Source organism: Thamnophis sirtalis, unplaced genomic scaffold (genome assembly GCF_051295495.1).
Source record: "Thamnophis sirtalis isolate CommonGarterSnake01/CBP01778 unplaced genomic scaffold, rThaSir2_p1.2 scaffold_10, whole genome shotgun sequence".
Taxonomy (NCBI): Eukaryota; Metazoa; Chordata; class Lepidosauria; order Squamata; family Natricidae; genus Thamnophis; species Thamnophis sirtalis.
This window is the reverse complement of record NW_028261390.1, coordinates 7,663,605-7,686,379: the sequence shown is the minus strand read 5'-3', so window position 1 is coordinate 7,686,379 and position 22,775 is coordinate 7,663,605. Positions and strand designations below refer to the sequence as shown.

The 22,775-nt window shown below is 44.5% G+C and overlaps 1 protein-coding gene across 1 annotated transcript in view; it reads right to left on the bottom strand.

Moving 5' to 3' along the window:
• FRAS1 (Fraser extracellular matrix complex subunit 1) overlaps positions 1-22,775 on the bottom strand; it is a 279,515-nt gene that overhangs the window by 38,517 nt on the left and 218,223 nt on the right. The window contains exons 53-61 of the mRNA XM_087723886.1: positions 20,756-20,918; positions 19,776-20,022; positions 15,388-15,732; positions 14,708-14,868; positions 11,529-11,676; positions 10,830-11,035; positions 7,764-7,920; positions 5,331-5,531; positions 299-486 (exon numbers count right to left, since the gene is read on the bottom strand). Of these exons, the coding sequence (XP_087580012.1) occupies positions 299-486; positions 5,331-5,531; positions 7,764-7,920; positions 10,830-11,035; positions 11,529-11,676; positions 14,708-14,868; positions 15,388-15,732; positions 19,776-20,022; positions 20,756-20,918 (1,816 nt within the window). The remainder of the gene's footprint in view (positions 1-298; positions 487-5,330; positions 5,532-7,763; positions 7,921-10,829; positions 11,036-11,528; positions 11,677-14,707; positions 14,869-15,387; positions 15,733-19,775; positions 20,023-20,755; positions 20,919-22,775) is intronic.

Sequence of the window (22,775 nt, the reverse complement as noted above, 5' to 3'; positions counted from 1 at the left end):
AGCTGGCTTTCATGGCTAAGACGGGACTAGAACTCACCATCTCCTGGTGATTGGCCCAAAGTCACCCAGCTGGCTTTCACGTCTAAGGCAGGACTAGAATTCACCGTCTCTTTTCGATTGGCCCAAAGTCAACAAGCTTGCTTTGTGCCTAATGCTAGAATTCACAGGCACCTGGTTTCTAGTCTGCTGCCATTGAGCATTACATCACACATCTCTCTATGCCAGATTTGGGTCACTTCAAAGAAAAAAGCCCCTTAGAATCAACACTTAGCTCATCGTTTGAGTTAATGATTCTTACTATAGGTGGAGCTGGTAAAATGAGGCTTCCGGCTGCTTCTTGGTCCAAAATAGTCACGATTGTGGTGGTGAGGTCCCCCAAAACGGCTTCAATGGGATCATCTGGACCCAAGACCAGAGAAAAGGATTCGTGCCACTCCCGGTCTTCATTGGACATGATCTCCACCTTAAAGAAAATGTGGTCCACACCTGCAGGGAAGAACAGGAATCTAAGCGAGTTTTCCTTTGACAGGACCTTAAATGCACCCATGGGGCACCCATCTATCTATCTGAGTGTCTGTCTGTCTGTCTATCCATCCATCCATCATCCATCCATCCATCCATCCATCCATCCATCCATCCATCCATCCATCTATCATTTATCATCTATCATCTATCATCTATCATCTATCTATCACCCATCATCTATCCGTCTATATATCCATCCATCAATCATCCATCATCCATCCATAATCTATCATCATCCATCCATCCACCCATCCATCCATCAGCTATCTATTTATCCCTCCATCCATCTATCATCCATCTATCATCTATCTATCTATCTATCTATCTATCTATCTATCATCCATCCATCCATCTATCCATCCATCCATCCTCCATCCATAATCTATCATCATCCATCCATCCACCCATCCATCAGCTATCTATTATCCCTCCATCCATCCATCCATCCATCCATCTATCATCCATCTATCATCTATCTATCTATCTATCTATCTGTCTGTCTGTCTGTCTATCTATCTATCATCCATCCATCTATCCATCCATCCATCGGCTATCTATTTATCCCATCCATCCATCTATGATTCATCTATCATCCATCCATCATCCATCCATCCACCCATCCATCCATTATCTATCTATCTATCTATCTATCTATCTATCTATCTATCTATCTATCTATCTATCTATCTATCTATCATCTATCTATCTATCTATCCTCTATCCATCCATCCCTGATGTATTGGAAGACTGCTATCATATCATTCCATCCTTTTTTTCATTAATCTAGACATACCCAGTTCCTGCAACCGTTCTTCATCTGTTTTAGTCTCCAGCCCCCTAATCCTCTTTGTTGCTCTTCTCTGCACTCTTTCAGGAGTCTCAGCATCCTTTTTACACCGTGGCAACCAAAGCTGTATGCAAATATCCCAAGTGTGGCCTTACCAAGGCATTATAAAATGGTATTAACACTTCACGTCATCCTGATTCTATCCCTCTGTTTAATGCAGCCATGTAGGGTTTTAAAGGTGACAACCAGCACTTTGAATTGGACCTGAAAGTAACTTGGCAACCAATGCAGCTCCTGCAGGAGAGGTAACACATAGGCACACCTGGGCCTGCACAAAACCATGTGGACTGCAGCATAGGACACAAAATTGTCTGCCACAACGTCCTACCTGTCAATGACTACTTCAGCTTCAACCGCAATAATACACAGGCAAACAATAGATACAAACTCAAGGTAAACCGCTCCAAACTCGATCGCAGAAAATACGACTTCAGCAACAGAGTGGTCAACGCCTGGAATGCTCTACCTGACTCTGTTGTTACAGCCTCAAACCCTCAAACAGCTTCAACCTCAAACTGTCTACCGTGGACCTCACCCCATTCCTAAGAGGTCCGTAAAGGGGGCGTGCACAAGCGCACCAGCGTGCTTTCCGTCCCTGTCCTACTGTCCCCATTTATTTCTACTCATTTCCTTTGTTCATGTCCATGTTTATACTTATACCTGCTATCTTGTACATGCTCGACAAAGTAAATAAATAAAAATAAATAAGAAATAAAACCGGAACCTCCAGATAAAGAGCAGCCCCATATAACAGTGATGGCAAATCTTTTTGTTCCAGAAACGTTGCACGGAAATGTTGTGCATATGCTTGTCAGCGCCGCACTTTGGAAAAGCCAAATTTTTGTGTTCTAGCGCGCATGCACGCCCAACGATTACCTGGCTGGTGCGCATGCGCAGACCAGTTTTCGGCACTGCCGTGTGCGTGAAGGGACAACATTCCGGAAAAAACGAACTTCCAGGTTCTGGTGTACATGCGCACCCGATAATCAGCTGGCCAGCATGTTTTCGGCATACACTGATTTTCGGCACCGGCTCACACGCGAAGGACAGCTGATCATCGCAGGTGTATGCGTGCCGGAAACCAGGAAGATAAACAGGCAAGGCTTCGCTTGGCATTTGTGGCACGCGTGCCATAGATTTGCCATCACGGCCATACAGAGTGCCTTGAACTAGTCAAGGCAGGTGGAAATTAGGGTGTTCAAGGAGTGTTAAAAGCTGTTCCCACTAAAATATTCCTCCTTAAACTTGCATTCTCCTGATGGATTCTAGGAATCCAAGATCCCAGAGTCCCACTCCATCTGGAGATGCTTGGCTGGGAAAGACTCCACTAATAATCCCTTGTGATAAAAGCAAACACAATTTTATCCCCACATCATCCTTTCTCCTTTTTTCTTTTTAATATACCACGCTACCTGATTGACTGCCTGGCAGGTTTACTAACGGATGCCAGGCAAGGATTAATGGTGCCTGTCCGACGTTCATAAAAAAACCACCACCTCACGATCCAAATATATTGCTGGTGTCCCCGCAGGCGTGACTATTTTTGGGTGCTTCCTCGTGAGCACAGGGTTGCTGATCTTGCTGGATTTTTGGGTAGGACTTAAACAAGATTGTGATGGGCAGGTGGTTCGCTAAACCAGTTGGCAAGATTTGCCCCTGGGAAAAACCAACCGGAGAACAGAAGTTGTAAGTAGCTGGAAAGCTGGAAGGAGAGGAACCCCGGAGGAAGGGAACCAAGGAACTAAGACAGGAGTCAGCAACCTGAGGCTCTGGAGCTGCATGTGGCTCTTTCGTCCCTCTGCTGCGGCTCCCTGTTGCCGGTCGGCGCCACAATTTTGAGAGGAGCCTCCGGTTTTTTTTGGAGGGGTGGTGGTGGGAAGCATGGCGCGCCAGGAGGAGACTCTATGGCAAGGGATGCATTTTACAGTCGGATCCACAATTGATAGGGCAGGTAGAGGAAAAAATGTGACACCACTCTAGGAAGAGACTCTATGGTGGTGGTGGTGATGGGAACCGGACTTCCGGGTGGCTCCAGAATTGCACGGGGTGCTTCCGGTTAGGACTTTTGTGGCTCTTTGAGTGTTTAAGGTTGCCGACCCCTGAACTAAGAAACAGGTAATAAGGGGCCTGCATGGATAAATACAGAGACGCAGTGGCTCAGTGACTAAGACGCTGAGCTTGTCGATCAGCAAGGTTGGCAATTCAGCGGTTCGAATCCCTAGCGCCGCGTAATGGAGTGAGGTCGTGTTACTTGTCCCAGATGTCTCCGTGGTCATGTAGCCGGCATGACTAAACACCGAAGGCACACGGAATGCTGTTACCTTCCCACCAAAGGTGGTTCCTATTTTTCTACTTGCATTTGTTACGTGCTTTCGAACTGCTAGGTTCGAAAGAAGCTGGGACAAGTAGCAGGAGCTCACTCCGTGACACGGGCACTAGAGATTCGAACCACCGAACTGCCAACCTTCCTGATCGACAAGCTCAGGTATAAACGACGGGTTTAAATTTTGCAGGGATCAATTAGGGTCTCTTATCTGAGCCTTACAGGAACTGTGGGGTTTCTTCTAGTTGTGATAAAGACTTAGTGAAGTCCCATTAAGTCAGAGGTCAGTGTCCCATTATTATTTTTTCATAGAAATGAGTGAGAATTTACTGAGCTTCCCTTCTGTTCTTCCTCCCATCATTCTGCAGGGATTTTAGGAAAGATGTGGAAAGCCAAACCTCTGGGTCAAGGAAACAGATGGGGAAGATTTAGAAGCCGCGAGATTGCTACGGTCTTAAGAGGAGAAGGGGGAAGGATTAGCTTCACTTATTGGCACAAAGCAATCGGCTAAATTTCTGTGCCTTTGCTTACAAGGGCAGAAGGACTTTTTTAAATTCTCTTTCTGGAGCTTGCTTGTTGCCTCTACAGATCCACCAGGGGGCACCCACGGGTTAATCGCAACAGGCAAACCAACGTCGCTACCTGTCCATTACAGGCAGTCCTCGACTTATAACCATTCGTTTAGTGTCCATTCAAGTCACAAGAGCACTGGGGGGAAAAAGTAACTGACAACTGTTTTTCGCATGGATGACTGTTGCGCCATCGCCCGTGGTCGGTTGATCAAAATTCAGCTGCTTCGGTAACTGTCATGCATTTATGACGGTTGCCAAGTCCCCAGAGTCATTTCATCATTTGTAAACTTCACAGCCGGCTTCCGACAAGCAAAGCCAACCGGGGGGCGGGGGAGACGGAGAAAGATTCACTTAACAAGCACGACAACTCACTTAACAACTGCAGCACTTCGCTTAGTGACAAGGCAAAAAGGTTCTAAAATGAGGCACGACTCACTGAACACCCGCCTCACTTAGCAATGGAAATTTGGGGCTCTTTATTGGTTACATGTTGAGGACTTTCCTGTATTACAAATCTGACAAAGTCCAACTCATTCTCTCTGTGTGTGTGTGTGTGTGTGTGTGTGTGTGTGTGTGTGTGTGTGTGGATAGCCCGGGTGTGTATTTATCCCAATCCTGCATTAGAGGGAGACCCCCTTCTGGAGTACTGCAAAGCTGTTACCATAGCAACTCCACTGTGCTGTACAGTAGAAGCCATTTCAAGGCACAACAGGCTGTATCTTAACAGAACTTGAATCCAAAATGCACACAATCACTGTCAAAAGTACCGTAACACTATAGATATAATTCTGTCCTTCTCATTTCATCGGCCCAGGCATTCCAGAGTTATGCTGGAACACACACACATGGACACACACAGACACACACTGAGATTATCCCCCACAGTATTTGTTTCAGTATTCCAGTAAGTGTTTCCAGACAGTATGTACCAAGTTTGGTTGAGGCGTTCCAGAGTTATGTTGGAACACACACACACACACACACACACACACACACACACACAGACACACACACAAATACACACAGAACCAGCCATTTTTATATATATAGAAGATATATTTACCAGGGCTAAACTTGAGAATTCGGCTCTTTGGGTAATAATCGATTCCAGACTGAGCTGAGCCATCCCGGGTACTGCAGCGAACTTTCGAAGTCCTGTTTTGGTCTCCTGTCCGGATCACTTTGACATTTAAGAAGCCAACGCCTTCCGGTCCAGGGGGTTCACGGACCTGGTACCCAGCTTCTTCAAACTCAATGGTGGGAGCTGTGAATGACGGAGGAAGCCGATGGGGAAAAAAAAGGCCTTGGATCAGGTTTCAGACAGCAAGAACATTTTAACTCAAGGGTCCCTCATCCACGGGCCGTGGCCCGTTTGAAACCAGGCCGCACAAGCAGCGTGCAAATGTGTGCAGCTCCACTTGCGCGAGGGCAGGGACACACTTGCATGCTGTCTGCCCAAAGGGAGCTGCGTGTGTTTGCACACCCAAGCGCTGTGTGTGCAGAACCATCCCCTCTCCCCGCCGCCCACTGCCGGTCCACAAAGTTTAACTAGTTTAACTCATCTTGCGGTCCAACAACAAGACGATATCTGTAATAACTCAGATTTTCTTTTTTTTCGTGCCAATTATCAAGGCCAAGAAACGAAGCACTATCCTAAACCTCTGAGACTACTTGCTTCACCAGAAACCTTTGAAAGACTCTCGACTAAAATTTAACAGACTCTGCCAACTAAGGAGACGTTTATTGACTGATCCTTTTCCCGATTATTATTATTATTTTACTCAAGAGTGGCTCAAGGCTCAAGATTACTGGAGACGTTTTAAAAAATAAAACAGCAAAGCACAGACACGACAAAGACTAGCACAGGTATGGAGAAAGTTAGCTGAGCAGTGGTGCAGAGTGACAAGAGATTCAAGATAGGAGGAAAAAACAGTGTTCCTTAGGTAACGTTAACAACAATCTATTCAAATTATGGAATTTGAGTGAATGAAGGAATGAATGAACTGGAAGGGACCTTGGAGGTCTTGTAGTCCAGCCCCCTGCTCAAGGAGGAGATGCTATTTCAGATACACTATATTGCCAAAAATATTCGCTCACCCAGCCAAATAATCAGAATCATTTGTTCCCATCACTTCTGTGGCCACAGGTGTACAAAATCAAGTACCTAGGCATGCAGGCTCTTTTTATAGACATTTGTGAAAGAAGGGGTTGCTCTCAGGAGCTCAGTGAATTCCAGCGTGGAACTGTGATAGGATGCCACCTGTGCAACAAATCCAGTCGTGAAATTTCCTCGCTCCTAAATATTCCACAGTTCAACTGTCAGCTGTATTATGAGAACGTGGAAGTGTTTGGGAACAACAGCAACTCAGCCACGAAGTGGTAGGCCACGTAAACTCGGCCAACAACCGTGTGTGACCTCATACTTGTGCTTCTGGAAGAATGGTCAAAAATCCCCATCAACACACTCCTGAACCTTGTGGACAGCCTTCCCAGAAGAGTTGAAGCTATTATAGCTGCAAAGGATGGACCGATGTCATATTGAACCCTATGGATTAGGAATAGGATGTCACTTACAGTAAGTTCATACGCGAGTAAAGGCAGGTGAGTGAATACTTTATCGGCAATATAGTGTAAGTGACGGTCTGGACTGATCTGTGTGTTTTTCAGCTCATCTTCCTGTGTACCATCACTATTCTATCACTATTGTAGTGTGTACACTGAGAGCTTATGCACCAGAGACAAATTCCTTGTGTGTATAATCACACTTGGCCAATAAAGAATTCTAATTCCAATTCCAATTGCAATTCTACTAGAACATAAGGAAGGAAGTCATGTCTGCACAATTGGGACTTGATGTTTCATGTAGGACAATGTGCAGAATTGAAAAACATTCCCAAAAACAAATAACTTCTGTACTGCTCTCAAGAAAATTTGCATCATTGTGCCCAAGCAGCAATAGCACTTAGACTTATATACCGCTTTACAGTGCTTTACAGCCCTCTCTAAGCGGTTTAGAGAGTCAGCCTTTGGCCCCCAACAATCTGGGTCCTCATTTGACCCACCTCGGAAGGAGGGAAGGTTGAGTCAACCTTGAGCCAGTCAAGGATTGAACTGCTGGTAGTTGGCAGAATTAGCCTGCAATACTGCATTCTAACCACTGCGCCACCATGGCTCGAAGTAACTCTACAGATAACAGCAATAGCAATAGCACTTAGATTTATATACCACTTCACAGTGCTTTTACAGCCCTCTCTAAATGGTTTACAGAATCAGCCTCTTGCCCCCAACAATCTGGGTCCTCATTTTACCCACCTCGGAAGGATGGAAGGCTGAGTCAACCTTGAGCCTGGTGAGATTCAAACTGCTGAACTGCAGCTAGCAGTCAGTAGAAGTAGCCTGCAGTACTGCACTCTAACCACTGCGCCACCTCGGCTCATAATAATCAGCCGATTGCAATAAAGGAATACATATCTGAATACAAGCCCATCCTTCTTACCATCTTCGTCATTGGAGATAACCACAGTAGCCATGTTGCTTTTCCCAACGGTAGCCCCACTCCAGTGGTTGCCTTGGGGTTCACTCAGATATACCCGGAATCTCTCCTCCGGCTCAAAGGCAGAGTCATCGTTTATAATTATAGTACAGTTCTTTACCTAAAATCAAGGATATCACAGAAAGGATTGGGAGGCAAGCTGCAGAATTCATTAATTTATAAAGCAAGACTTAGATACAAACTTTATTGCTTGTATCCTTATGATTTATATTGATATTGATTGTTTCCTGATTGCTTAGTTATTATCCTATGACTGTAACTAAGTGTTGTATCTTATGATTCTTGATGAATGTATTTTTAATGTACATTGAGAGAACATGCACCAAAGAGAAATCCATTGTGTATCCAACCAATCACACATGGCCAATAAAGAATTCTATGCTATGCTATGCTGTTCTCATTCTGTTTTATTCTATGCTATTCTATGCTATTCTCTGCTATGCAGTTCTTATTCTATTCTATGCTATGCTCATTCTATTGTATTCTATTCTATTCTATGCTCATTCTATTCTATGCTATGCTCATTCTATTCTATGCTATGCTCATTCTATTCTATGCTATGCTCATTCTATGCTATGCTATGTTAATTCTATTCTATGCTATGGTCATTCTATGCTATGCTATGCTCATTCTATTCTATTCTCATAATATTCTACTCTATGCTCATTCTATTCTATGGTATGCTCATTCTATTCTATGCTATGCTCATTCTATGCTCTGCTCTGCTCATTCTATTCTGTGCTATCCTCATTCTATGCTATGCTCATTCTATTCTATGCTATGCTCATTCTATGCTCTGCTCTCCTCATTCTATTCTATGCTATGTTCATTCTATGCTATTCTATGCTATGCTCATTCTATGCTATGCTCATTCTATACTATGCTCATTCTATTCTATGCTCATTCTATGCTATGCTCATTCTATTCTATGCTCATTCTATTCTATGCTATGCTCATTCTATGCTCTGCTCTGCTCATTCTAATCTATGCTATCCTCATTCTATGCTATGCTCATTCTATTCTATGCTATGCCCATTCTATGCTATTCTATGCTATGCTCATTCTATACTATGCTCATTCTATACTATGCTCATTCTGTTGTATACTATGCTCATTCTATTCTATTCTATTCTCATTCTATTCTATGCTATGCTATTCTCATTCTCACCTGTATATACTGGTAGTCCTCGAGTTACAATCACAATTGAGCCCAAAATTTATGTTGCTAAGTGAGAAATTTGTTAATTTGCCCCATTTTGCAACTGTCCTTGTCATGTTTGTTAACTGAATCACCGCAGCTGTTAAATTAGTAACACGGTTGTTAACTGAATCTGTCCTTGACTTACAACCACAATTGAGCCCAAAATTTCTGCTGCTTAATAAGGTATTTGTTAAGTGAGTTTTGCCCCATTTTATGACCTTTCTTGACTGAATTGTTAACTGAAGGTGATAAATTAATAACCCGGTTGTTAAGTGAATCTGATTTCCCCAATGACTTTGCTTGTCAGAAGGTCGCAAAAGGGGATCACGGGACCCCGGGACACTGCAACCATCATAAGTGCGAGTCAGTTGCCAAGGATCCGGATATAAAGCGCGTGACCATGGGGATGCTGCAACAGTCGTAAGTGTGAAAAATGGTGATAAGTCACTTTTTTTCAAAGTTGTAACTGTGAACGGTCACTAAATCAGTCGAGGGCTACCTGTATATCAAACTAAAGTTCCTTCCGTTTTTGAGGTAAGAAACATTTACCCTAAACTCTAAAACATACTTCACAGGATAAAACTGCAAATAAATCTTCCAACCATCTACCGCCAAACCAGGGCTTCAAAATTTTTAACAAGGGATTCTCTGCCCAGTTGCTGGGTGCGCGTGGCTGTGGTGGGCATGGCCTAGTTAGCCTCCTGCACCACTGCCGGGGTGTGTATGTGTATTTTTCCCCTCCCCTGGCTCCGGAGGCTTTTCTTGAGCCTCCGGGAGGGCGAAAACAGCCTCTTCAGGCTACAGAGGCCCTCTGGAGGCTGGAAACGGGCCCGAACATCCGGCAGGCCCGTTTTACCCCCTCCCTGAGTCTCTGCACTTACCTGCATCCAAAATGGGCCGGGTGGGAACTCCTGGGAGGGGTGGGGCGGGCGGGGCCAGCAAGGAGTGGGATTTGGGGGTTCTCCAAACTGCACAGAATCTTAGCTACAAGTTCTCCCGAACCCCTGCGATCCCCCAACAGCCCACCCCTGCGGGCTCAAACTATCCCCCCCCACAAGAGAAGTAGCCCCCAGCTCTGCCAATGTATATATGACACAACCCTGCATACCTTCACAAATTGTGCCTCAGCCCCCCCAGTCCATCTGTCTTAGAGCAAGAAAATGAAATGCGTTTCAGTTGAGTCATAACCCATGTTCTGGCGGTTCCACCACAAAACCGCAGTCGACTAAAGCGCGCTCAACGAAACCGCGTATCTGACGTCATCACAGCGCGACGAAAAAAGCACGCTGTGAGCGGTAAAGCTAAAATTAACGCGTAAACCTAAACCTAACCCCCCCCAAACCTAACCCTAAACCTAACCCTAAACCTAACCCTTAACCTAACGCTAAACCTAACGCTAACCCTTATCCTAACCCTAAACCTAATCCTAACGCTTAACGTAACCCTTAACCTAACCCTAAACCTAACCCTTACCTTTATGTGAATCGGCTTGCTTTAAAAGCGCTTTTTAAAGCGCCCTTTTTTCTCCGCGGTCCTTGTTGTCGCGCTGCTGATGACGTCAGCAACGCGCTTTAATCGGGCGCGCTTTAGTGGACCGCGGTTTTGTCGTGCCACGGTTCTGGCAGCCTTTCCATTTCGTATGTTTCTTCATCCAGGAAGGAAAAAAATATGTATTTTCCTCACCACAAGTGTGACCTGACAGATTGCCGTAGTTTTGAAACGGGGCCAGGGGGGGGTTGAGTTGATGGATTTCTCTCTTTCTCTCTTTCTCTCTCTCTCCGTCATGTGAAGTCCCTGTACTCACTCACCTTCTCCCCTTTCAAAAATGTGATGCGCGATTCTTCAGCGTTTCTCCTTTCCTCAAAATCCTCCATCACTCTTGCGCTCTGGCTCTGTGTATGGCACCTGACTGAAGATTCGTAGCTTAAGTCTCCGGTACGGATAACGGGAACATGTAGGACGCGGTCTTTCTCTTTCACGGAGTATACATCTTTACTGAACTTCATGTTTGGAACTGTAAAGGGGATGGAGGAAGGAGACAAGAAGAAAGGTGGAGAAGGGTAAAGAGAAAGGCGGGGAGGAGAAAGAAGGAGGAGATGATGGAGGGGAAGGAGGAGGATATGCTGTTGGGGGTAAGACAGCCCTAAGACCCCTCAGGCCAAGTGTTCTGTTAAGATATAGCCTGTTGTGCCTTAAAACGGCTTCTACCGTACTGCCTTAAAACGGCTTCTACCGTACTGCCTTAAAACGGCTTCTACTGTACTGCCTTAAAATGGCTTTATACTGTACAGAACAATGGAATTGCCATGGTAATGGCTTCACAGTACTCCAACAGTGGCAAGGGGGAAAATCCGACATTAGTAATTGTGGTGACGTTCATGAAAGGAGGGTTGGGATAAATAAATGCCTGGGCAGTGCCGGGTTATCAGCTCGTTATCATAACCAGGTGAACTCGGTGTCTCAGAGTTTTCCACTGGCATTCGTTTGAGATTTGCTCATCTACTTACCATCCTGGAAGGTGTCATTAATGGCCACCACTGCTTGGAAAGGACTGGCCAGCTCTGCTCCTTGTGGGGAACTCAAATAGACCACAAAGGTCTCCACCCCTTCAATCACCGGGGACTGTGCGTCGTCCAGAATAGTCAAGGTGCAATACTAAGGGGGGGGGGGAGATAAGAGAAATAAAACAGCTCGTTCTGTAAACACATGTAGGAAGTTGGCACCCACCCCCTCTCCTAGAAGAATGAAATAGCCTAGGAAATATTAGAAAGGCAGAATATTTCCCCTAAGAAGAGAAGTAGAAACTCAAAGAGAGGCAGAAACTCAGCCGCCCCCCCCCCCACTTTGTCTCTTGGCCATTAAGGGCCTGGGCCAGTCTGCTCTACATAACGGAGGTAGGATTAGCCTTCCACCCATCTCACCACCTGGGAAGAAGCAATGCTCAACCAAAACACAGCCTAGAGAGTTGCCCCTGCATGGCCCCAGGGGAATCTGACAACCAATCGGAATACAAGCCCGAGATCAAAGGCCAGAGAGGGCATAAAACCAGGGACTTTCAGCATCTCTCTCTCTCTTTTCTCTTCTTCACCCAACATCTGGAAGCATGTGATCACCTTTCCCCCCAAGACATTAAACCCTGCTAATTTTCAGATCCTCCAATGCCACCCAGAGGGGCCATCAACTCTAATGGCCCTACTATTAAAAAAAAACACCCTACCCACTCTGTATAAATTTACCCTATTTTTTGGAGTATAAGATGCACCCTTTTCCCTCAAAAAAGAGGCTGAAAGTCTGGGTGCGTCTTATATACTGAATACAGCATTTTTGGCTCCCTTCACCAAAATGGTCGTGCATAGCCTTTAGGAGGCTTCCAGAGTGCTCCTAGGGGCTGAGGAGAGCAAAAAGGAGCAAAAAAACAGGTTGTTTTTTGCTCAATTTTGCCCCCCCCCCGGCCCCCAGGAGCACTCTATAAGCCTCCTAAAGGCTATGCATGCCCTTTTTTTTTGGACCTGGATTAAACTCACCAAGATTGAAAAACACTGCACGAAATGGATTGCAACATCTATTTGCTTGCATTTTCTAAAGAAATACCTCTGTATTTGGCTCTTAGCTTTTTAATTCTGGTCTACATAATAATGCTGAGCTGACAGGTCTCAAAAGCGGGGTTTAATTGGAGGAGGGGGATGTGAAACAAGTCCATTTCACTGTCATGGTCTTGGATAGCGCCCAAAAACTATTGGCTGATGGTTACTATTTCCTTTCCCAAGCAAAGTTTACCAGAATAATTTGGAATTGTACCAGAGTACATCAAAACACATTTGAAGATGCCTAATAACATCCTAGACATAAAATTTTTAACTTCTACTCTCAAAACGACGTAATAGGGCTCTGCACACCAGAACAACCTGACACAAGGACAGTTTTTCCCCCAAATGCCATCACTCTGCTAAGCAACAAATTCCCACAACGCTGTGAAACTATTCACTGTATTACTATTATTCCTCTCTTCCTTCCTAGCATCTATCTCTCCACACTTATGACTATAACCACGTTGCTTGTATCTTTACAATTTATATTATTTTATTTGTTTCCTAGTACGATTTGATTGCTTATTAGTAACTATCACTAAGTGTTAAATCTCATGATTCTTAATGAATGTATTCTATTTTATTTTTCTTTATGTACAGTGAGAGCATGCGTACCAAAAACAAATTCCTTGTGTGTCCAATCACACTTGGTCAATAAAGAATTCTCTCTCCCTCCCTCCTCCCTCCCTCTCTCTCATCTCTATCTATCTATCTATCTATCTATCTATCCATCCATCTATCCATCCATCCATCCATCCATCTATCATCTACATCTATCTATCAATCTATCAATCTATCAATCTATCAATCTATCAATCTATCTATCTATCTATCTATCTATCTATCTATCTATCTATCTATCCATCCATCCATCCATCCATCCATCATCTACATCTATCTATCTATCTATCTATCTATCATCTATCTATCTATCTATCTATCTATCTATCTATCTATCTATCTATCTATCTATCATCATCATCATCTATCTACCTATATCTATCTATCTATATCCATCCATCCATCCATCATCTGCATCTATCTATCATCTATCTATCTATCTATCTATCTATCTATCTATCTATCTATCTATCTATCTATCTATCATCATCATCTATCTACCTATATCTATCTATCTATATCCATCCATCCATCCATCATCTGCATCTATCTATCTATCTATCTATCTATCTATCTATCTATCTATCTATCTATCTATCATCATCATCATCTATCTACCTATATCTATCTATCTATATCCATCCATCCATCCATCATCTGCATCTATCTATCTATCTATCTATCTATCTATCTATCTATCTATCTATCTATCCATCCATCCATCCATCCATCATCTACATCTATCTATCTATCTATCTATCTATCTATCATCTATCTATCTATCTATCTATCTATCTATCTATCTATCTATCTATCTATCTATCATCATCATCATCTATCTACCTATATCTATCTATCTATATCCATCCATCCATCCATCATCTGCATCTATCTATCATCTATCTATCTATCTATCTATCTATCTATCTATCTATCTATCTATCTATCTATCTATCTATCTATCTATCATCATCATCTATCTACCTATATCTATCTATCTATATCCATCCATCCATCCATCATCTGCATCTATCTATCTATCTATCTATCTATCTATCTATCTATCTATCTATCTATCTATCTATCTATCTATCTATCTATCATCATCATCATCTATCTACCTATATCTATCTATCTATATCCATCCATCCATCCATCATCTGCATCTATCTATCTATCTATCTATCTATCTATCTATCTATCTATCTATCTATCTATCTATCTATCTATCTATCTACCTACCTACCTACCTACCTACCTACCTACCTACCTACCTACCTACCTACCTACCTACCTATCTCTAAAAAAAAGAAATACGTTTGTTTGACAGTCCTAAATTAGTCTAAGTTTTTGCCATGTGCTTTAGGCTTGTGCAAAATTTTCAACCTAGGAACAGGCCATTCTGGAGAATTTTTCTGTGATGTGCTCTGAAGACTAATCCTTCCATTACGATTAGAAAAAAACAAAAACAGCCATACCTCTTCAGTTCTCCCTGGATGAAATTCAACCTTCTTGGAGCTGGGAATGTAATCAAATCCGGGAGTAGCAGATGGCGGATCTGACGTCCGAGTGGCGCACCAGACCGAGGTAGGAATGGAGAGATCAGACCCGTGCCTGGTAATGGGGATTTCGATAATCCCTAGCAGGGGAGGGAAGGGAGGTTTTGAAAGCAATTAATTTCAAATGGAAACAGAGAAGATTACGGCTGCACATACCCCACTTCCAAAAGACACTGCAATCCACACGTCTATGTGTTTTAAGGAAGACTATTCTGAAGTGAACATCGTTATGGAACGGAACCAAACTGGATAAACACTTTGCATCACCCCACAAACTTCAACCAAACCTGGGACTCAGGCAACGTACAAAGTTAGCTACAACAGCCAATAGAATACATGTTCTTGCACAGGAACAGGAAGCTCAAGTGCAAAGCCCAAGAGAAGGTTGTAAATACCCCTCACTCTCAACTCCATGTTGTCAGCTACCCAGAACCACCCGTGCTTGGTGGTTCTGCTTCACCATTAAACTCTCTTTCCAATCAATCTCCATGTTTTCAGGGTCTTCCTCCTGCCTTGGAACTGGACCAGGTGGATATTTCTCCCAACAGGGATAATAATACAACATGCCGCAAGAGAGAAATAATTCCCACAATGAATACCTGCTTCCTCGCTAACGCTAAAAGCCGCACTTCCGAGCGACACAGTAGAAGCATCGTTGGGGCCGCCGATCATAACTTTAGCGGAAGCGATGCTCCCAAGGCGAGCGTTCTTGGAGACATCGGTCAGAGCAATTTCAAACTCTTCCTCTTCTTCGTACTCGCTGTCGTCCACCAGCTTCACGTCACAAGCTGTCTTGGTGACACCAGGCCCCAAGACGATCCGGTTCTCATTGGACATTCCCCGGGACTTAAAGTCTGAGCCGGACTCCAGGGAATACATGCTGCTTCCTTGGGCACTTTGAGAGACGGTGTAGCAAATGGCAGAGACGACGCTGCTAGCATCTCCTACAATATATTGCAGGGGGGAAAAGATTATTTTCGGGATTCAAAATGACCATCCGAATTTACAACCTAAATGCTGGAGATGTGATTGTGCTGATGCTACGTATTATCATATATGGTGGACTTGTAAAAAGGTCAAAGCATTTTGGATAAAAATATGGTGCATTATGCAAAATATTCTTAAAAAGAGGATAAAGTTTACTCCTCAGTTATTCTTGTTAGGTATAATTACAGACTGTATAGCTATAGAGACTAATTTGATTCTGAACTTAACAACGGCAGCAAGACTGTTGGTGGCGCAGTACTGGAAGAAGGAAGATTTGCCTACCATTCAAGAATGGACGTTAAAAGTAACAAACTTAGCAGAGATGGCTAAAATATCAGCATATCTTAAGGATCATTCAGAGGAGAAATACAAGCTGGAAGGGAGAAGATGGATTGACTACATTCAAAATAAATATGGGACTAAGAAACTCCAGATAGCTTATGAATGAATGAGCAAGGAATGTTACAACTTATCTAAAGTTAGCTTTACAAAAGGGGAGTTAAAGTATAAGCGAGGGATGATGCTAAAGTTAGTTAGTTTATTTTAGTATATGGTTGTTAAATGTTTATACCCTGTGTTTGCTCTTGGATATTGGGGGGGGGAGGGGGGAGGGGATGTGGGGTTGGGGGGGGGAGGGAAGGTATATATTTGTAAAACTCTTTAAAACTTTCAATAAAAAAAATGACCATCATCAACAGACATACATTTTGCAGGCATTCTTTTCCTAAAATGTCATGTTTTTTTAATCTTGAAAGGGATAGTTATTTTATCCCAATTTTGGGTATGTTTATATGATATACTGTCAGACATTAATATGATTGAGCGAGTCCAGAGTTATTTCACGAGAAGAGTCCTCCACTCCTCTGCTTACAATAGAATCCCTTATGCTACCAGGCTAGAAATTTGGGGCTTGGACAACCTGAAACTACGCCACCTGCAGTCAAACCTAAGCGTAGTACACAAAATTGTCTGTTATAATGTCCTACCTGTCAACGACTACCGTATTTTTCAGAGTATAAGACGAATCTTTCCCCCCCCCCAAAAAGAGGCTGAAAATCTGGGTGTGTCTTATACACTGAATGCAGCATTTTTGGCCTCCTGAAACCCCATCCCCTTCACCAAAATGGCCATGTAGAGCCTGTAGGAGGCTTCCAGAGCAATAGCAATAGCAATAGCAGTTAGACTTGTATACCGCTTCATAGGGCTTTCAGCCCTCTCTAAGCGGTTTACAGAGTCAGCATATCGCCCCCACAGTCTGGGTCCTCATTTCACCCACCTCGGAAGGATGGAAGGCTGAGTCAACCCTGAGCCGGTGAGATTTGAACCGCTGAACTGCAGATAACAGTCAGCTGAAGTGGCCTGCAGTACTGCACTCTAACCACTGCGCCACCTCGGTTCTTGGGGGCTGGGGAGGGCAGAAATGAGCGAAAAATGGGCGGTTTTTGGCTCAATTTTTCCCCACTCTCCAACAGCACTTTATAAGCCTCCTAAAGGCTATACATGCCCTTTTTTGACAAAAAATGGGCCTGTTTTCATGAAAATTGAACAGTTTTTTGCTCATTTGGGGGGGGGACCCCTCCAGGAGCACTCTACAAGCCTCCTAAAGGGTATCATGACCTTTTTATAAATAAAAAAAAAACGGGCCCATTTTCGTGAAAAATGAGCTGTTTGGGGGAGATCTGCAGAGTGCAAAAACTTTTTTTTTCTCCATTTGCCTCTTCAATATCTTAGTGCATCTTATACTCCCAAAAATACGATACTTCAGCTTCGACCGCAATAATATACCGTTCAAGCTGAAGTAGTTGTTGATAGGTAGGATGCTGTAGCGAATAATTTTGTGTACTATGCTTAGTAGACATAGTACACAAAATGGGCAGGCTCCATTGTGATCATTTACTCAAGGAAATGCCTGTTTCTGGTCTAGCATTTGTATTGTTAGGTTTTCCTAAATCGTTTTGTCCTTTTAGTGGATTTGTTACAAGTATTGGGTAACCCTGAACGTCCCGCTGAGAAATTTGATGGCCCACTTAAATTCTAATTTTATATTCGTTTGTATTTTGCTTACATCTTCTGAACTGAATTGCTATTGACTTTTCTTGCGACGCTAACAAAGTTCTGTGTATGTTCCTGATGTACATACGTGACACGACACGCTGCTGCGTGAGCCCTATTGTGCCTTTGAGTCACGTTGCATGAACGCACCCAGTACTCCAAGGATACGTGGTGTTAAAAAACACAACAGGTATTAAGAAACACAATAGGGCTCATGAAATATTGCCTTTTCGCTGAGATAAGCTCCAATAAGCTCTTAAGAAAACCTAAGGGCCTGGTTTGAAAAGCAGTGAACCAAAGAGCAATAATCTGGACTCAAACAATAGTTGCCAACCTTTTCATATTTATCCGAGTCCTACCTACATTCTTCAACCCAACCCAATTTTTCCTTGTTTTTTTACAGGGTATAGCAATTTTTCTTTCCTCTTACAAGAGAGAGGATGCAGCAGAGAAGGCTCTAGCACCAATCTGGAAAAGTATGAAGAGATCGCTGACATTGAGATGCTACAGACAATCGAACCGGGAGATGCTTCACACTACAAAGCTTAACCTACTGGCTGTCTGGGGGGTTGGGTGGGGTTGGGTGGGGGCATCCCATTCCCAGATAAGGAGGGCTGAGTCAGAGCCAGCTCACATAGGCCTGGAGGCTAAAACATAGGAAGAACGGTTGCAGGAACTGAGTATGGATATTCTAGAGAAAAGGAGGACCAGGGGAGACAGGAGAGCAGGCTTCCAGTATCTGATGGGCCTGCCCCAAAGAAGAAGACACTCAAACCTAATTGCCTCCCTAATTGGATCCCTTTGACCAGAAAAGAACAGAACAAAGCTTTGAAATTTATGCAAAGGTATGGATTTTTCTGTTGTGGCCCGCCTGCGGAGCTAGCAGCAGAGTCGGACAGTGAGGAGGTTGGGGAGGAACGTGGGCCAGTCCTGGGGGCTGAGGAAAGCTCAGACGAGGGCTCCGCGTCGGAGGCAGAGAGGGAGATAGACAACAGTGAGGCAGAAGAACAGCTGGAGCCTGTTCCCAGTGTGTGCATGCTCAGAGCTGCTGGAAGACAAAAACAGCTAAGAAAGCAGGGTTGACTTGGGAGTAAAGCTACACCTTGGAGGTGATTGGCCCCTCCCATAGGAAACAGAAGAGGAGCAAACGAGGAGGGGGCTTTTGCAGGAAACAATTCCTTCCTTCAGTCGTTTTCAAGAGTGGAAAGTTCTGTTTGCGATTATATGAGACTCTGTGCCAAGTTTGGCCCTGCCCTGGGTTTGGAAACTAGTTATCTGGCAGCGCTCCAAACGAGATAAGGTGCGTGTGGATAAACATTCCACTGAAAGACTGTTTACTAAGCCTTGCGGACTGTAAATGAAAGGGATTCCCCACCGTGTAAATAAAAGAGGTTTTGCAGGGACCAAGACTTTGCTTCTTGCTTTCTAAGGAAGTCAGAACGTTCTCCCCGCTGAGTATGGAGTTCCTTTTTAAAGGGAGAATTCCATGCAAAGATGGAGAAAAAAACCCCGAAGGGAATATTTAAAAAGAACCATAGCTGTTCACACACCTCTGCTACAAGTATATTTTCTCACGTGAAGAGGAGAGAAATTGTTAATATTCCTTAAAAAGTCACAGTTGTCCGACACAAGGACGCAAGCTCACCCAGTGAATAGATCAAAGTTAGTTCTTTGTTGCTGCATGCCTATTTGCAAGAATCTCACCAGGCTGCCTGCATTCTCTTGGGAACGGTCAGTAAGGCTTCATGGACTCTGAGGGAAGTAATCCCACACACATGTCCGTGTGCGTCCCACGCATGCACCCCGCCCCCTGCAAGCATGGCAGAGACCCCAAAACCAGCTGGTCAGCGGGAGGCGCACGCGCATGCACAGTAGAGCTGGGCTGGGACAACGGCTGGCATGCCCACAGAAATTGCTCTGGGTGCCACATGGTTCTATGCCAACCAACCTTTCCTTTCAATGGGGACCGAGAGGATGCCGGCACTCTCGATGGTATGGTAGACCTTCTTGTCAAACTGCAGGGTGGGCTCATCTTCTACGTCATTAATGAAGACTTGGGTCACAGTGATGTTGCCCAGCAAGGCATAGGCTGGCATACTGAGCTCCACGATGAAGCTCTCTACGCCCTCAAAGATGCCGTCGTCATGGATAACTATGGTGCAGGTTTTGAGGTCTTCCCATTCATCGAACTGCACCTACATGGGAGGACAAGTAACAGCAGGTGGGAACAGGTTTTCCGAAAAGTCAATGAATACTCCGCCTTTACTAGGACTGACAAATTTGATCTGGACTCAGCATTACTCATGAATCTCCATAGACAGCGTCTATGGAGAGTCTCTGTCATCCTAGGTCAAGGTTGTCCCAAAGGTAATTTTTCAAGAGGCAACTGGACTTTCTTGGTTTTTCTTTGAAGATGTTTCGCTTCTCATCCAAGAAGCTTCTAGAGCTCTGACTGGATGGTGGGGAATGGAAGGATTTCAACAGTTTGAAGAAGGCTCCACACCAAATTGCATCATTCAGAGGACATAGATAAATCCCCAGGTAAACAACTCGCTAAAAGGATGCAAATGTCCTCCTGCTTGAGCAGGGGGCTGGACTAGAAGACCTCCAAGGTCCCTTTCAGATTCTATTCTATTCTATTCTATTCTACTCTACTCTATTTTGCAATTCAACCTTAAGACCTGGAGACTTCAACTCCCAGAATTCCATGGCTGGCTGAAGAGTCTTAAAGTTGCCAAGTTTGGAGACCCCTGCCCTAAACAGTCAGAATCTTCACCATGATCTTCAGTGATGGTTGTTGCCTCCACATTACTTCCTGACCATGCTAGAAGGCAGCCTGGCCCATTCTTCCTTAAACCGAGAAAGTCTTTCAAGCCTTTTTCGTTCTAGAACTTCTAATGGGCTACATCAGGAGTTCCCTGCACTCACCTGGCTAGCGTATTCAAGGTAATCCTGTTCTCCTCGTTGAGAACCTGAACCAGAGGTGGCTGTTCCTTGTTCTGTACGGCACAGGACAATAGCATATTGTTTGAGGTTTCCTGTCCTCCTCACCGCCACACTGATAGAACCGGCTGTTTCGCTGATGTTGTAGCTGGAAGGGAAGACGGACAGAATGGGTTTCCCTTCAGATCAGAGGTCATCAACTGCTGATCCATGGACCACTGATGGTCCGCAAGAAAAGGTTAGTGGCGGCCCACAGAAAAATCTTTGCATTTTTTGATATTGCACTAAATCCGTGACCTGACAAAAGCACGCCCGACAACAGAGTGCCGACAAAACCGCGTCGATAAAACCGCGACATCGATAGCATGCCCACAAAGATGCGCCAACAGAAGTGCCATTACAGTTAAGGTAAGGGTTAGGGTTAGGGTAAGGGTAAGGGTTAGGGTTAGGTTCAGGGTTAGGGTTAGGTTCAGGGTTAGGTTTAGGGTTAGGTTTAGGGTTAGGTTTAGGATTACCTTTAGGGTTAGGTTTAGAGCGCGCTTCTGTCAGCGCGCTGTTGACGGCGCGCGTCTGTCCTAATTCTTCAGAGTGATTTCAAACTCACACAAAACCCCGTGGTTTTGTCGGCACGCTTTTGTCGAGCGCACATTTGTCGGTGAACCCATTAAATCAGGGATCCTCAAACTATGGCTGCTGGGTCGCATACAGCCCGCCAAAGCAATTATTCCCACTCACTGGCGGGATGGGGTCCTTCAGGCACCACTGTTCCCTCTAAGGTGCGCGCCTGCGCGGCCGCGCACCTTGCAAGAAAGCCCCGCGCAGAGTTTCTATCTGCCGCGCAGAGAAACTCTGTAAAGGAAACGTTTTGCAGGCGGCTACAACTGGATCCGGCAGTGCTGTTGCCTGTTGGAGGAGGAGGAGGTGAACCAGCCTGCCACCACCGGCCACAGCCAGCCCCGCCGCTCTTCCCGCCCCCTTCCCAGCCCCACAGTCCAGCGGACGCAGAAGAAGCAGCCCCGGGGCTCCGCTGCCATCCCAGGGGAGGAAAATCGTGTTGGACCAGCAATGGCTGCAACAGTGAGGAGTTAGGAAGTGGGGGATGCAAATGCCCAGCTGTCCGCAAGGCATAGAAATCCTCCCATTCCCCACAATCCTGTCAGAGCTGAAGAAGCTCTGTGCAACCCCCCCCCCCTTTGTTCCCATCTTGCCTGAGCTCAAAACCGCAGCCTTTAAACGAGGCTCAGCGTAACGCGGAGGAAGGAAGGCGTTTCCTTCTGGGGAAAGAGCTGGAGGCCGGGAGAAAGATCCAAACGCGGACCCTGGCTATCTCCCCCCACCACCTCCTCGCTTCCAGGAACTCCCCGCAACCCCCGCCCCACAAGAGAGACATCAGCACCGCCCCGAGGGACAGGAGGGGTCCCGGGCGCAGCAGCATCGTCTCCCCCCCCCCCGCCCAAATAGGGACTCCCAAGTTTTCTAACATTATCTGTTTCTTCTGTTTTTCAATGCAATCAGAGACAAAAATGTTATGTCTGAAATTAAAACACAAGAAGATTGGTATAACTTCAGAATATAGGAGAAATATAAGCTTATTTACTAGATATTCAGGAATAAAACCAACCTTATGAATAGTTTTCACACAGGAAAAAATATTTCAGAATGCAGAAATGAAGAAGCTGGAGACTTGCTTTGCAACATATTTTACACACCAATTAGGAAATTTTAATTTTAAAAAACTTAAGAGAAAAAAATACCCCTCACAATAACCCATATTCTTAGAGACTTTCATTTTGGATCTACAATACATGAGGGTGCCTTAGCACCTTGGAGCCATACAGTGGTAGGAAGGGACTGTGATAATAGTTGAATTCTATTTTAATCCACTCACACTTTATAATTCTATGCCTAATGTTAATCTTTATTTATTCTCAATAACACATTAAAACCTTTAAAATGCTTTTGTATGAAATCATGCTAGAAAGAATCATGTGTCTCTAACAATTTT